At 34.5% G+C, this 16,667-nt stretch overlaps 2 protein-coding genes across 2 annotated transcripts; one reads left to right on the forward strand and one right to left on the reverse strand.

Moving 5' to 3' along the window:
- Positions 1-254: 254 nt before the first annotated feature.
- Positions 255-6,107, reverse strand: LOC134278420 (mutS protein homolog 4-like; the record flags this gene model as incomplete). The annotated part of the gene is made up of 10 exons (XM_062760735.1): positions 6,019-6,107; positions 3,620-3,718; positions 3,273-3,399; positions 2,908-2,987; positions 2,631-2,721; positions 2,230-2,382; positions 1,895-2,112; positions 1,575-1,680; positions 1,333-1,439; positions 255-403 (listed from the first exon to the last, which is right to left on the reverse strand). Coding segments are annotated over exons 2-10 (1,056 nt in total), but the record flags the coding sequence as incomplete, so codon positions are not given.
- A 170-nt stretch (positions 6,108-6,277) lies between these two features.
- Positions 6,278-13,046, forward strand: LOC134278419 (integrator complex subunit 10-like). The gene is made up of 15 exons (XM_062760734.1): positions 6,278-6,462; positions 7,594-7,661; positions 7,777-7,883; positions 8,080-8,219; positions 8,314-8,395; positions 8,768-8,920; positions 9,264-9,426; positions 9,575-9,802; positions 11,029-11,174; positions 11,370-11,452; positions 11,603-11,722; positions 11,890-12,066; positions 12,363-12,525; positions 12,671-12,767; positions 12,887-13,046. Exons 1-15 carry the CDS (start codon positions 6,307-6,309, stop codon positions 13,041-13,043), a joined length of 2,040 nt encoding a protein of 679 aa, XP_062616718.1. The 5' UTR covers positions 6,278-6,306; the 3' UTR covers positions 13,044-13,046.
- The last annotated feature ends 3,621 nt before the right edge of the window (positions 13,047-16,667 follow it).

Here is a 16,667-nt window from a genome sequence, read left to right on the forward strand (position 1 = left end):
TTAATTTTCCTGGTGGCTTAATTTTCGTTGTTTTAGGGACATGAAGAGACCCACAAATTCATGTCCACCACGAAATGTATACATGTTTTGTCATATACATGTACATAACTACCGGGTACTCAACAATTCAATCCAATCCCCTTGAACCCATAGTTTTTTCTCAAACCCCGAAAATTTTACCACACATAAATATGTGATTTTACAGCAGCATTCAACTCTTCTGTTACAATAGTTTAATAATAATTGACTTTTACCTCTACAGGCTGACATCTATGCAGCTTTGTAATTGTCTGTACATATGTCTGAGTATCTGAAAACTGAGATAAATTCAGTGTCGGGGATCTCAGATCAATGCTGGCAAATCCTATCTCTCCTCTTGCCATGCCACGTCCCTCTACAAGTGCTGAAAAGCAAAACAGACTGAAATCTCTATATCTAAACATAATTACTAATAGGTTTTAAATAGCTTCAGAGTGTTCTTTTAAATTATATATGTTTTGTACTTCAAATGAAAGTTTGATGATGACTGGGCTGTCCAATGGTTCTTGAGAGAAAAGTTTTTTTTAGCAACCACTACTTTTGTTTTTATCTCACCTTATTTAAAGGTAACAAATCTATGTGTAGTACAAATGAGAGCACTTGGGCCAAGGATACACTGTGCAAATTTTGATAAATATTGGCCAATAGGGCTCAATCCAAAAAGTTGATGCACACCACACAAATGGCTAAAGCACTGGCTCTTTGAGTCTTAAGGGCCATCCTTAAAAAATCGTTTGTTTGGAATTGCAGCCTGCAGGGTTTCAGACACGGGAGGGAAGGAGGGAATTAATAAATTATCTCTTTTTTAATTGAAGATAAATTTTAATTTTTTGATAAAAATCTCAGTAAACAGTCAATACATTTTCTGACTTTAAAAAAAAAGTATCTAACATCAACAAAAAAACCTAATTTTACATATATCTGACACTATATTTCAGTGTTTTGTATGGTGTATGTGATATATGTAATGGGCAAAAAAAAATTGATTAAATAAAAAAAAAATCTTCCTACTTTTGGTCAATAAAATTTGTTCAGGAGGGGGCATTTCAATGAGGTGGGAGGCAATTCCAAACAAACTATAATTTTATTTTGGCCTTAGACTCAGAAGAGCAAAAAAATGTCTGGAAAAGCTAACTTTGATGGAATAACAATGACAGATTGACAGAATGAGGCATGGAAAAAAGGTGACAATATTGCCTTGCATTTTTTATGTTGGAGGCATAAAAAATGATGACAATTTCCCAAAGTACTTTTGATTTTTTCAGTGGGAAAATTTGTATACACTACACTTACCCACAATGACTGCTGAGTTAGGGTTGATGGCAGCTGACCGGGTGTGCGGTGTAGACTTTGGGTCACATGATCTCTGACGGCCAGATCCCAGCACAGAGGTAGAACCACTACAGTATAAAGTTAATACTTCATGTTTATGAACATTAACTTTAAAAAACATTTAAATGTTTTGCAAAGATTTACAACTTTAGTTACAATTTGAGGGCAATAGCTATAATATTGCAATAACAAGTTTTCATTACACAGATTTGCAAGATGAACTTCCCAAGAAAGAGGACGCCATTCCTTTACTTGAAGAGGTTGTAGCTTTCCGTTTCATGTTTAAAGGTGTCTTAAATAGATTTGATCCTACAATCATAATGGCAAAATATATCAATATCTTTGAATTAATTAATATCATCATATACATCAATATAACATTATATGTTTAAAGGGTATTGATATTAAGAAATCTACTACCAGCAATAGAACTGTTTTAAAATTTTCTATAAAAAATAAATTTTATTAAACTTTCTGTCTGGACTAAAAGTGTTGGATAATCCTTAATCTACTTGTATGATACCTGGAAGGAAACTTGTATGAGGAGTCATTGTCACTCCAGGTAGGGGGGTTTCAGACAGGTACAAGTTCTTTTTCCTCCCCACAGACCAGTCACTAGAACTGGTCTCTCCCCAGCAGCTGTATCCACTGGTACCAGTGGTGCTTCTGAAGAAGCTGTTTGTTGTCTTTGATGCTCCTCCACTCTGTTCCAGATCACTTGTCTCTGGGGTGATTCCACTACTGAAATAACAATAAGTACTCTTCCTTGTTGTTTTGTCACTGCTTTCTCTATGCTATGAAGATAATATATTGCATCTAAATGTATATCAATTATTATGAACTTAACTATAAACTTACCTCTCTAGTTGAGCTGATGATAATGATGAGGATCTGTGCACCTCAGCAAAAGTACAGGATTTATTTTTCTTCCTAGTGGAGTAATCCAGAAGTTCAGAGGCTACTCCATTCTTCAGCTGTTGTATGCCACTTGCAATATCAATCCTTTGTCTGCTTCAATAAGTACAACATGATTGATTACATCATTATCATTCATGTACATACTTTGGGATTTAAAATGAAAATAGCTCTTTTCTTGAGATTGAACTACCAGTTAGCACTTATTTTGCATTACCATTGAAGCAATTACAGTTGGTTTTACTGCCTGTTTGACTTATTTGACAAAATCAATGACAATACAGTAACTAAATTATAGCTAGCCCCATCTGAATCAAAGTGAAATATTTATAAAATGTATAAACCTTGCATTCTGTGGATCTTTAATTGCACTTCTGAAAGACTTTGAATAATGAACAGCAGTTGATAGGATGATAGTTGGCTTTTTGGGGATGTCTGTTAAATTAAAATTGGTTTTATTATTTTGTTATGTATATTAATAGTGTATTATTGTTATATTGTCATTAATTTATCATTTAAATGTTAGACAATGCTCCAGTGCATGTTCAAGACTCATTGATTTTCAAATGGTTATATACATTCATTCTAAAATGTGATTTTTTTTTTATTTGTATGACTTACCTTTACTAAATATGGACCGTCCACTGTTGAAATGGCAAAAATCAGGACTTTTATAATTTCCTGTGAAAACTTCAGCCTTTCTAAGTACCGGTAGGCAGTATAAAAAAAAATTGCACTTGTAAGTTAATACATTTTGTTATAATGTATAATGTACTGGTGAATTTGGCAGTACAATATAAATTTTATAGTTGATATTTTAACCTTCGATCATGAAAGGCTAATTAAACAATGTATTATTCATTCTGATTAAAAGATATCCCCATGCAATGTAAACAACAACAATATTCAACACTTATCTTTAAGATCGACTTTTAAACATATTTGAAAAGTTTATCTATCATTTTGCATGAGAAATAGATTTATACCTGGAACATGTATTTGCCTCAAGAAGGCCATCTTCATGGGAAATTTGATCTCTCTTCTGAATGGCTTCTACATCACAGGAATTTACTTGTTTGCTTGTACATGTACTTTGATCCAGAAAACTTAGAGCTGAATAAATATATGAAACAATTATTTCATGAAGATATTAAATGAACACTGAAAGATAAACATCATGATTAATTATTTAAATTGAAAATTTATTTTTTTTTTTTTCATTTCACTTTTTCCCAAAATAAATATTAAATACATGTATACACATGCATGCTCTCCATTTTTGCCTCTGATTTATGAAAGAATATGATGAAATTTATCTTAAAAACTGACTTACTGTATTTGGACTGAAATTCTGACATACTTCATATAGTTAATTTTGTCATTCTATTTTCAACCTTCTAAGAACATCCAGTAAATTTATGATTTTCTCATTCTGTAAAAGAGAGATATTATAAGCAATCTTTCAGATAATCAAGACAATATTATCTTTTAAACTAGAATGTAACACCTGAGTAAATGTCTACATGTATAAAGTACATCTATTTGAAATTGGTATGCATATTGATGAAAATTGTACAAACAACTTGTGCAACAGTCAGCAAGTGCATGCTCTTTAATGGGGCCTTTGACCACAGGGGCTTGCTATTTAAAAAAAAAATCATATACAGTAATTAGGGATGTCAAATCGGTCAATTTTTGATACTCGGTTACTCGGACGTTTTTCCGATCGAGTACCCGGGTACTCGGTAAAAGTGTAAATAAATATGAACAAGTAAATTAATAAATGTAAAACATTGTAAACACTTGTAGAAATAAAACCACATGCTCTGATAGGAGGTTTACACGTAAATACATTTCTGTTGTAACAATGATTAGAACTTCGTGCCCGACGAAATTTAATACAACATTTATTTAAGTTCAATTTATTTATCAGATTAACACAAGAAATAAAATCGTAAGTGGTTCATGGTGTTTTTGTTTAAAAAAAATAATCTACTCCGTAATTGTAATGTAACTCTTTGTTGCATTTGACGTCAAGGTACATTGTATATATCAGTCGTACAGTTTGACTTGAACTTGACCAAGTTCTAACAAAGCCGATTTACGATTTTCGTATACTTTTCGATCCTAGATTTTATAGTATCACGGGACGGTATTTTGTAGTTTTGTGCAATGATGGACATCATTTTTTTTAGCCTTTGCCGTCAACTATTTGTACATGTATTGGCATGTAATGAAACACAACCATATCAACAGTCGCGCGTGTAATATCATCTGTCTCTATTCCCGAGAAATTACGGCTTCTCGGAGAATTGACAAAATTATCTAATTTATTTAATCATAACAGACCTTAAAAGATGTTCAGTGAAAACAAATAATTAAAGAAAATCAAAAAATAAGGGTAGAAGACAGCCGAAGGTGAGAAAAGCCAGGTAACAGGCGCTTGGTCACGATAATTACTGTATAAACACTGCCACGGGCGATAACGGTCATAGAGGAGTAGGAAACCCTAATTACTGTATGTACAAGTGCAATGAGTAATTTACCTTTTAAAACAGATTGTTTAATTCATTAATAAATAAGCTTAGAAATATTCAAAAATATACATCCGAGTAACCGAGTACCGATTTTAGTATTCGATACTCGGACGTTCGATCGAGTACCCGGTTAACCGGGTACTCGTTGACATCCCTAAGTCAGTAATAATAAATTATAATTTAATTTTGTTTGTATTCTAGTCTCTCATTGGTTGATTTCTAAAAAGGAATGCAAACTATTTCTTAATAACCTGGTTTGGTATGGAGACACACCGAATTGACAACCAGCTGAATCATCTGTATCCATGCAATCCCCTCCTTTTCAGTCCTTGGGATTCATGGAAAATTCCAGATTTAATAAATGTACCTTTAACTTCAACATGTTCAAACAGTAGCTTGATCTTACCTAATGTAAACAAACATCATGGCTGCTAGATCTGTGTATTCATAGTTTCCAATCACTTCTGTTACTAATGTATTATTGAGCGGCAAATTTTCATAAAAAGCAGCACAATTTTACATCCACGGTTGTTTATTAATTATTTTAAAATTAAATTATAAGGAATAACTCTATAATTCTTGGCCAAATTCTTCGAGTATAACCTGGTTTGGGTCAGTTTACGCTTTTTTACAATCTGTTTCGCAGTTTATAAAGTGTAAACTGACCCGAACCAGGTTATATCGAATACTTTGGTCAAGAATTAGAGTCATTTCTTAAAGTTAAATATGATTTTTCTAAAATAAATAATTATTACATGCCAGGTGCAAGCCCCTGTGCTTTGACTTGAGACTAATAAGAGAATAATTCATATATGGCATAAAACTGGTACTGTTTTGAGGTGATACTTTTGTACCCTAGGGTACAATTTCTATTTATCTTTTTGTTATATGATTACAATATAGATACGGACTGTTTATCAGCTGTTTATGTAGCCTTGTTTCTGGCCATATCCAGTGATATCTTCCAGAGACATACATCTTCCCAAGTCAACTTGGGTTTCTGATCCCCTCCACTCCGCATAAAATGTTTATGTGGAGCGGAGTGGATCAGAAACCATTGACTTGGGAAGATGAGAGACATATGCTCTATTATACATGCCTCCGTTATCTTCTAATTACTGTTAAAACGTAGGCAATAATTACGTGTAATAAGTTATAAATATTTTCACAAACCATGCATACAATAAATCCATACTTAATCAGTATTAATTCGTGATAACAATCTTTACAAATCGTTAACAGGTAGATCCCATCATCAATCGTCTGCCTCATTTTTTACTCTTTCTGTCATGAATCCCGATCCCGTTCAAATAAATAAAAAACGATTTTGTAGGATTTTTAAACAAAAGTGGGCAGAATTCTTGTGCTTTTAAAAATACCATATGTATTGCTTGTGTAAGAATTCAATTGATTGATTAAGATAATTGTCTGAAAAAATACTTCATTATTTTTAGGTCGAGATCGACAATCCATTGTTGTAAACATGGCTGCAACCATGTCTGAAAAATCTATGAGCGATGAAAATTGGCTCATATCTCGTGCTAGAGCTTGTATGAAACCTAGTAAGAATGATCCATATGCAGCAAAAGCCTGGATGATAACAGCCAGATCTTTATTTCCTAACAACTTTTCAATACAGGTAGTATGACAGGTTCTGAACCGTCGAAATTTTTTTCCACAGGTGCCATAAAAAATAAGATTTTTTTCTTCTCCCCCCTGTCTTGGTTTCTTCGTTGCATTACAAATTCTGATAGATGTGTTTGATGTTGCATGTAAAATTCATAAAAAGGATTTAAAAAGTCTAAATAAAATAAATTAAGTTTTTTTCTTGGTCTGCTGTTGGTCACTTGATCAGCATTCAGCTGTTGATCTCTAAAAATCTTATCCATGTTATCAAAGAATTGACATTGTAACCGTAATGTCTGTTGGTAAGCTGTTTCATTTTTTAACGGTAATACGAAAAAGAACACTTCTTACAGGCTTTGGTTGCAGATTACTGATAAAGAAAAGAATGCTGTTTCTTTGTGTGCCACAAAATTTATCTTACTTTTTACAGATTATCAACACACATATCAATATCGATGTTTTCTATACAATCATGAAGAAAAGACATCAAGCTTATTCCATAAGTCAAATATTTTCATGGAAATTCTCTTTCTATCTAATAGAACACATGAGTGATCCTGATCAGAATTCAATATATTATCCATTGGACCATGTACATGTATGGTAAAATCCATATACATGTACGATGTGATATGGTCACACAACATAGATTCTAATAATCTAAACTTGTCATAACTAGGTCAACTTTTGATCATCCCAGTGGTCGAATATACATAAATTTTCCCTTAGAATAGAACTAATGTCGACTATTTCTAAGATGAATATTTGAAGTTCTCCTAAATCTCAAGCAGTACTCTTCCAAACATAACCTTCAAGTTCACTGAATTTCTAGGACCTAGTTCAGAATCTTGAGTAATTACGTCTCATTAATCTGATAAGTTTTCAAAGGAGGCACATTTTTATGTGCTATTTATGCATTACCAGAATTAACCAGGGTATTTATAGAACACTTCATTTGAAAGATATTGCTGCACAGCACCAAAATGTAACTCTTTGTATATATCCAGGTAATATTTGTATGACCTCTAAATTTCATAATTACATTACAGAGGTTTTCACTTTCCCTGTATTATTCCGTTGGTGCAAATATACCAGCATTAAAACTGCATGTACAAAGACAACATTTACTATTTTATTTTGATAGTTTGAAGCATATTCTTTGGAGAAAGCTGGGAGAAATGTAAAAGAGGCAGCAAAATTACTAGAAGAAATGTAGGTTTTAAAACTTTATTAATGCCCTTTTTTCCCTATTGAATTTATGGCTTTAATTGCTCTTAAATGATGTCTACATCATAATCTTACATATAGATATTGAATATGTTCTTAGGTTTGTTTTATTTCCAAATGAATCTCAACTTTGGGAGGAAATACAGGAAATATTAGAAATTCTTCAAACCGAAATGTCAGCAAATAGCCACAAGAACTTTCTTACTGGTGAGTAAAAGTTTATCATCATTATGTGATTATTACATATGTGTATGAAAATTTTAAAATCTTATAATGAAATTCATATCTTCCCATTTTAGATTCTTATGAATAATTGTCATAACTTTGCATTTAACACTGCCTGTGATAGGTTTGTAAGCTGTGTTAACAATGACTATGACCAATCTAAGTCTGTCTTTTCCAGAGATTTTTGCTGCTGTCTCCACACCATCACAATGCCAGATGTTACTCAGTGTAGCACAGAAAATCAGTAATACTCTTGAACAGTGTCGACTTCTCCTCCTGGCCATGAGGAAGTTCCCAAATCTGGTGTTTGAGCATGGGGTAGGTATTTTGGATATGATTATGATATGATTAAACTTTTGCCTATTGTATGAGTTCAGATTAACAAATCACAGTATTTATTTTTTATGTGTAGCTGAAATTACTTGACACCCTCCAACAAGCAGAACTGGAAGCAAAGATCAAGTATCCAGTCAACTGCTACAGAAAACTATTTGGTAGGTGTATGCTGATAATTTTAATTTTTAGCTGGGCTCTATAGTGTAAGCTATTGCCTGGCAAACAGGATCCTATATCTGAGTGGATTTATCACTAGAACATAACCCAACAACCTCCTATTTAAACACTGCACTTAAAAAATTAGATCAGTTTCTTCTCCCACAAAATTCATGTTGATCATACTGGGTTAAACTGTTTATTTTTTTTAGAGGGGGAAGCTGGGATTCAATTTCCATGAATTTCATTTGAGAAAATTGATTTACTTGAAGATACAGTATATTGAATATCATTATTATAGAGAGAAAATGTCCAGAACAATGAATGTAGCAATTTTTATTTTAAATTCATATAATGCTGTAACTCTTTTTCAGTGTGTGATGTCCTACCATTAGTTCTTCAGAAGGTAAAGAAACTTGAGGTGCAGAAAGCTCAGGTCTACAGATGGCTACAGATGTCTGTAGAATTCTACATCATGTATGTCACCCAGTCACCAAGCTTTAACGGAAATACCAGAAATTCTCCAGGTTCAGTGGATCACTAAATCTTAACTGTTTATCATTCAAATAAATGTTTATTTACCCTATACACAGTATACATAAAGTTTTTTTTGCTTGAAATGGATTACTAAAAGTATATACTTGATTGCATATAAAAAATAATGCTTGATTTTTTGAAAATATTTTCTGACATTAAAAATAACCTTTTAAGCATCTCCCTCAGAGCAATGAAGATTTGACCTTGTTCTTTGAACCTCTGTCTTTATACACTTGAGCTCTATTACAATACAATTTACAATCAACATGGTATTCATAGCAATGACCAATGAATATATCATACAAATGAACAATGACTATATTTATGTTATAGAGATGCTGTCTCCTACTAAGTTAAGTAACAGAGTGAGTATCCCTGGCCTGTTTGACAAGGAGTGTCAGGTCAGCGATCCCTGGGGGAGTCTTCTGAAGCTCCTCATACTCCTGGGTCAGCTAATGGACTGGGACGTCCCACCCGACCTGTTTAGTGAACCAAGGTGAGTCCTACAGGATAGGCCAAGGGTGGGAATATTCTTGTATTTGCTGTTTAAGGAGGATGCTAAATTTTAGTGTTTTCTACAATTTGAAAAGGAATAAAATTGGTACAAGAGTCTTCAACAATGGTTTTCCTTGGTTAATTTACAGAGAAATCCAGTATAAGAACATATACAGCCTGTATAACAGAGCTCGTCAGTCCCACTCACCTGAGCAGACTCGACAGGTGTTGTACACTACCGTGGTCCTGTTCCTGGAGTGTCTGTATACCTATGTCAGCAGTGTAGACCCCCAGTCATTCCTCGGCCCCAGTGCCAGCCACACCCCACTGGTTCTTATGGAGAAGTTTGAAAACGAAACCTCAGAAGAGGAACCACAGTAAGTTTACAGTTTTAAACTCACTTGAGCCATGTTTTTGAAAAAAGAAATTGGTAAACAATGTTTTGTCATAAACCAGATGTCAAACTCTTGAAGATGAATATATTTATTGATAAAGCTACTACAAGATAAAAATTTTAATTTCTAGCTCAGGAAGAGTAATGTGGGAGCTGGCCAAAATAAGCTTTATAGCCTGTTACTCCACTCCCTTCAGTGTATTTTACACAGTGATTGGGATAAGCACGCACCCTGCGCCATAGTCGCATTAAATTTTAAAATGTCACATTAAAATTAAAAACGCTGCGCCATCGTGGCGCATATATAATCATGCACTACATACTTTTAAACTTTGAGATTTCCCCCAAGTGCTTGTAGTATTTCCCAAAACAATCGCTGTCAATTTACGCTGATAAAATAGTATTTAATGTCGTTCAATTAAAGCGTTCTTATGACTTTCTTTACTCCAGTATCTAATCAAACAGTTACGTGTTTTCTGATTGGCTAATGCGCACGAAATAAACTGGTGTCAGGCGTGCAGCATGCTGCCTAAGAAAATACCTCGTACCGATAAAGGGCAGACTTTTCTTAATTTTAACAATCCTAACAAACAGAATTCAAGTAAATGGGTAGAAAATGACTCGGAAGAAGTATAACATGCTGACAGAATGAATGGAGATGAATCTGGCGGTAAGACTGATGATGTAGTCTCGGAGGAAAAAAAACAAAACGAAAATTTAACATGAACTGGAGGGAAGCAGTATAGATCGAAACCAGGCTTTAAATCATTTTAAAGATGTCAAACATCGGAGACAAAAAATAAAGAATTGAAATTAATTTGCAGTGTTTATTTATTTTCTGACACTTGCGAATTTAAATATACGAATTTTGTATCTTTTAATGTTGTCATTCAATAATTTGACAATTTCAATTAAGTAAAGTCAACTGAAATTCTAACAGCAACTAATCAATTGCAAGTTTGTAACTAGGAAATGTCCCATTAAAAAGTCTGTTTGGCGCATTGAATTTTGAAATGTCACATTGACACTGACTAGGAGTGTGCCATTGTCACATTTACTCCCTAGCTTATCCCAATCACTGTTTACATTCATTGTATGCATACCATGTAATTAATAAATCTTGGTTTAAATTCTGAAACAATGACTTTCCACCGCATGTCAGAAAATCTAGATCAAAGTATTGCTTACAGAAAATTTTCTGTTTCACAGAGCAAAGAAAGCGAAAGTACAATCAGATGGCAATCCTACAATAGTGGGAGCAGAGTGTCTTACAAACTCTAGTAGGATTATCAATAGCTTTACCACAGCCTTCAAATGTTACGAGCTCATGCACTCAACAACAGAACTGCAAACAGGTTCAGATATATAAAGTATACAATTTTTAATGCAAAGTATCACCAATATTTTTTATTTAATTTTATTGTTTGTCAACATATATATTGCTGTATCAGACTTTATCAATTAGATGGCATTTATTGATTTTTAGGGTATAGATTACATGGTCGAGTTTTTTTAGTAGCTATATTATGTAATGTTTGATATTTTGACAGAGTTTATGAAGCTGTGTGAGATCTGGCACATGGAGACCTGGACGTGGATGGGACATTTCCAGACAGACATGCTCATTTATCAGGTAATGATAGGAACTGGAATACAGGAGTTGTAGCTCTTAAAACTCGGATAAGTAATTATTTCCTATGGCTATCTTGTTTTTAAAGTATTTTCTTTCCAATCTTTTAAAATGCTAGTAATTTTGAAAATATGTGTTTTTCCTTGGGGACAGGGTGCCTTCACAGATGCCATTGCACATCTCCAGAATTTTTCATCTGCCATAAAGGAAAACATGCAACTAAGAAGTAATCTGCAAATGGCCTGCTGCTTTTATTGTCTGCAGAAATATTCAGTGAGTAGTTATAAGTCAAAAATACTTATGACAGGTGACACTTTCATTCTACTTACTGTAATCCAGTTAGGGGAACTTCATATCTAAGTATTTAATAACAGTACAAGTACATCAAGTTTATGAAGCCTGCATTGTGTTAAATTTTGTTTCTAAATCCTATTTTATAGAAAGCCTGTGAGTTGGTGTTGAATGTAATTAAAGATCTGCCATATACACATGACAGATTACCTGTCTCAAATTCATCAGAGCCAACAGGAGCCAAGGGCAGACAACTCTGGTTGACAAAGTGTACAGAAGCTGAGATTCTCCCATACTGTATACAGCTACTTCTGGCTGCTCTTAAGGTATAATAATTTTGCACAAAATATCAAAAAATGAACATGGGTGACAGCTGTGAACACTGTTTTCTAAAGGAAAATCTCCCTTGAAATGTGCCATTTTGAGGCTTTTCTGTTGAAAATAGAGAAATGCTTCACATTAATGATGTCTTATTTGCAGAATTGTAAACCTTCATGCCATATTCTTTCCTGATTTATCAGAGTCATTTATTTAACTAATATTTAAGCCAGTTTCAAAACTTTTTGATGTCATTACATTTTTAGGGCGCAATAAAGCTAAAACCATACCTTCTTCTTTGCAGTCTAAAGCATTTTCCTCGAAAGGCGATGACACATCACTAGGTCACATGGTGGTATTACTGCAATATGATTGGCCGAAGTCTGAAGCTTTGTTTTACGAAGTCTTGAAGAAAGTCATACAGCAAAACAGCCTTGTTTACAATCAGTTCTTCAACTATGTTATAAGTATCCTTTGGTTTAGGAATGAATTAGTTTGTTCTAATTTCACCTAGTGTATATTTTTTAATCAGTACACCTCCTCTGATTTTTTTTCTAAATTGGAGTGTAAAATTGCTAGCATCTGTGTTTTGAACCTTGACCCTGAGTACAGATGTTGATATCCTTGAGGAGTTTGCATTTCTGAAAACACCAGAAGGAGGAAAAGTCAATCTTGATATTTTGCCAACCAGTGTAAAAGTTATCTCCCAGTAAGCTTTATTACTACTAGTAGTATTTTAAATTCAAAATTTATACCATAATTACAATATTAAACCCTGATTTTGTCATCTTTTTACATACAGGAAGATAAATGAACTTTCTTTTTCAGACAGAGAACTGTGACAAGGGGAGTTAATAAAGGAGTCAAGGAGGACTTCAAACAAACCATGGTGAAACAAGTTGGACGAAGTGAAGAACCAGTCGAAAAATTAATAAGGACATTTTTGACAAATGAAAGAATTAGTATATTAAAAGCTCTGTCTTGAAAATTTTCTTCTCTCATTTCTTTCTTTGAATATTTAAAAAAAGAAAGTAATGGATTAATTACATGAAATAATTTTGTAATTCTGCAAATCTTGACAAGCTATAGAATACCACATGATAGAGAAGTATGATAATTTGTCAGGTGATGTTATAAAAGAGATCCAAAAATAAGAATTCAAGGCAGAACCCAAAAGAGTCTATAGGTAACATGGATATTAACAACTTTCCATCAAGTCTGTGGCTTTACTTACTTTGTAAAGGGAGAATAATAATAACGGTTAACCATTTTTACTCGAAAATTTCACAACTGAATGGTTAGTTTTCATTTTATTAAATATGAACATTTAAGCCAAGAAAAAATATAGGTCATTTGCACCTTTGCATCGCAGGCACCTGATTCAGCAATAAAACTTTAACCCATTGTATAATAAAAGTAATAAATTAAATATCTGTGCTTTGCATACTTTGATTTGGTAAAATTTAAGTTCACCTGAGCTGAAAGCTCAAGTGATTTTTTCTGATTTTCACACTTGCAACTTCTCGGAACCACTTGGCCAAATTGGTACAAAGCATCCTTGGGTGAAGGGTGTTTAAATTGTTAAAATGAAGCGTTTAAGGCTGAAGAACCAGTGGCCCATAAAAGCTGAAACTTATGTGGAATTATCTTTGGGTAGTGTTGATTCTAAAATCATGACCCCTGGGACTAGGGAGGGGACACAATATAGGGGATCCAATTTTTACATTGAAATACATGTATATGAAAAATATTATTTAAAAAGTCTTCATAAGAATCAGTGCACCAGAAATGCTGAAAGTTATGTGGAAGCATCCTAGGATAGTGTAGATTTTAAATAGTCCAAATCATGACTCCCGGGATATGGCGGGCCATATTTAACAAGAGGCCCATGGGCCACATCGCTCACCTGAGCACTGTGGCTAGGAAAAAAACCTAAGTGGTCCCAATCCTAAAAAGGGGGAAGGGGGTATGATTTGAACAAACTTCTATCTATGCAAACTTGAATCTATACTAACTAAGAATGCTTACATATTTTTTGACTAACTGAGGCTTTTTTCCCTACACTAGTAACTTTTATTGTGGTCCCACCCTATCCCCTGGGGTCATGATTTTAACAAACCTGTATCTAAACTACCTGAGGATGCTTCCATATAAATATGACCAATCATTTGCTGTTCTCGAGAAGATTTTTCCTATATACACCTATGCAAAACTTGATTGTCCATTGTGGCCCCGCCCTACCCCAGGGGGTCATGATTTGAAAAACTTGAATCTACACTATCTGAGGATGCTTCCATATAAATATGACCAATCATGGCTTTGCTATTCTCAAGAAGAAGACTTTTTAAGATTTTTCCTATATATTCCTATGTAAAAATTTGATCGTCTATTGTGGCCCCGCCCTACCCCCGGGGGTCATGATTTGAAAAAACTTGAATCTACACTACCTGAAGATGCTTCCATATAAATATGACCAATCATGGTTTTGCTGTTCTCAAGAAGAAGATTTTTAAAGATTTTTTCCAATATATTCCTATGTAAAAATTTGATCGTCTGTTGTGGCCCTGCCCTACCCCCGGGGGTCATGATTTGAACAAACTTGAATCTACACTACCTGAGGATGTTTCCACATAAGTTTTATCTTTCCTGGCCCGGTGGTTCTTGAAAAGAAGATTTTTGAAAATTGCCATTAATTTTTCAGTAATTATTAATTATCTCAGCTTGGGATGGGACGTGGCCCTTCATTTGAACAAACTTGAATCCCCTTCACCCAAGGATACTTTGTGGCAAGTTTGGTTGAAATTGGTCCAGTGATTCTTGAGAAGAAGTCGAAAATGTGAAAAGTTTACAGACAGACAGACGGACGACGGACAAAATGTGATCAGAAAAGCTCCCTTGAGCCTTTGGCTCAGGTGAGCTGAAAAGGGAATCCAAGCTAGTTTTAAGTTGAACATTTGAAATATAAAGGAAAAATCTTCTCAAGAGCCACTTGGCCAGAAAATCTGGAAACTTAAGTGGAAGCATACTTGGTAGTGTAGATTCTAAATTGTTCAATTCATGACCCCCAGCGATATTGTGGCGCCACAATAGGTATTGCAATGGGAACAGCAGAGCCAAAATTACTAAAGTGAGCGTTGTGGCCCATGGGCATTTTGTTTAAATTAAAGTTTGCTATTTATAATTTTGTTCTCTAATCGTGCGCCAATTTCAATTCTTTCCATGTGTTTTTAGCTCACCTGAGCCGAAGGCTCAAGTGAGCTTTTCTGATCAAAATTTGTTCGTCGTCTGTCGTCGGCGTAAACTTTTCACATTTTCATCTTCTTCTCAAGAACCACTGGGCCAATTTAAACCAAACTTGCCACAAAGTATCCTTAGATGAAGGGAATTCAAGTTTGTTCAAATGAAGGGCCACGACCTTTTCCAAGGGGAGATAATTATGAATTAGTGAAAAATTAATGGCATTTTTCAAAGATCTTTTTCTCAGAAACCAATGGGCCAGGAAAAGTGAAACTCATGTGGAATCATCCTAAGGTAGTGTAGATTCAAGTTTGTTGAAATCATGACCCCCGGGGCAAGGGTGGGGCTAAAATGGCCGACCCAAATTTTACATAGGAATATATAGGAAAACTCTTTAAAAATCTTCTTCTCAAGAACCACTGGGCCAGGAAAGATGAAACTCTTGTAGAGTCATCCTCAGGTAGTGTAGATTCAAGTTTGTTCAAATCATGACCCCCGGGGCAAGGATGGGGCCAAAATGGCCGATCAAATTTTTAAAAGGAATATATAGGAAAAAACTTTAAAAATCTTCTTCTCAAGAACCATTGAGACAGGAAAGATGAAACTCATGTAAAATTATCCTCAGGTAGTGTAGATTCAAGTTTGTTCAAATCATGACCCCTGGGGCTAGGGTGGGGCCAAATTGGCCGACCCAAGTTTTACATAGGAATATATAGGAAAACTCTTTATAAATCTTCTTCTCAAGAACCACTGGGCCAGGAAAGATGAAACTCATGTGGAATCATCCTCAGGTAGTGTATATTCAAATTTGTTCAAATCATGACCCCCAGGGCTAGGGTGGGGCCAAAATGGCCGATCAAAGTTTTACATAGGAATTAATATATTGGAAAACTTTTTAAAAATCTTCTCAAGAACCATTGAGACAGGAAAGATGAAACTCATGTAAAATTATCCTCAGGTAGTGTAGATTCAAGTTTGTTCAAATCATGACCCCCGGGACCAGGGTGGGGCCAAAATGGCCGACCCAAGTTTTACATAGGGATATATAGGGAAACCTTTTAATTCAAGTAGTCAAATCCATGGTTAGTGATATTTATATGGAATCATCCTCAGGTAGTGTAGATTCTAGTTTGTTCAAATCATGAACCCCCGGGGGTTAATATTCAAGCCCCCCCCCCCCCCCCCAACACCTCAGTTAACTTTTAGTTCTGATCTGATATGTGCGTTTTCCTAGCCGATGTGCTCAGGTGAGCGCTGTGGCCCCTGGGCCTCTTGTTATTCTTTATCTTAAATACAGAAGAGAGCGGGTTATAATCGAAAAAAGGAATCCGGAATTCCAAAGGTTACTGTTGGGGTTTTATCTACTATGTAC

Source organism: Saccostrea cucullata, unplaced genomic scaffold (genome assembly GCF_032062105.1).
Source record: "Saccostrea cucullata isolate Sc308-1 unplaced genomic scaffold, CSIRO_AGI_Scuc_v1 ctg4752, whole genome shotgun sequence".
NCBI classification, from domain to species: domain Eukaryota; kingdom Metazoa; phylum Mollusca; class Bivalvia; order Ostreida; family Ostreidae; genus Saccostrea; species Saccostrea cuccullata.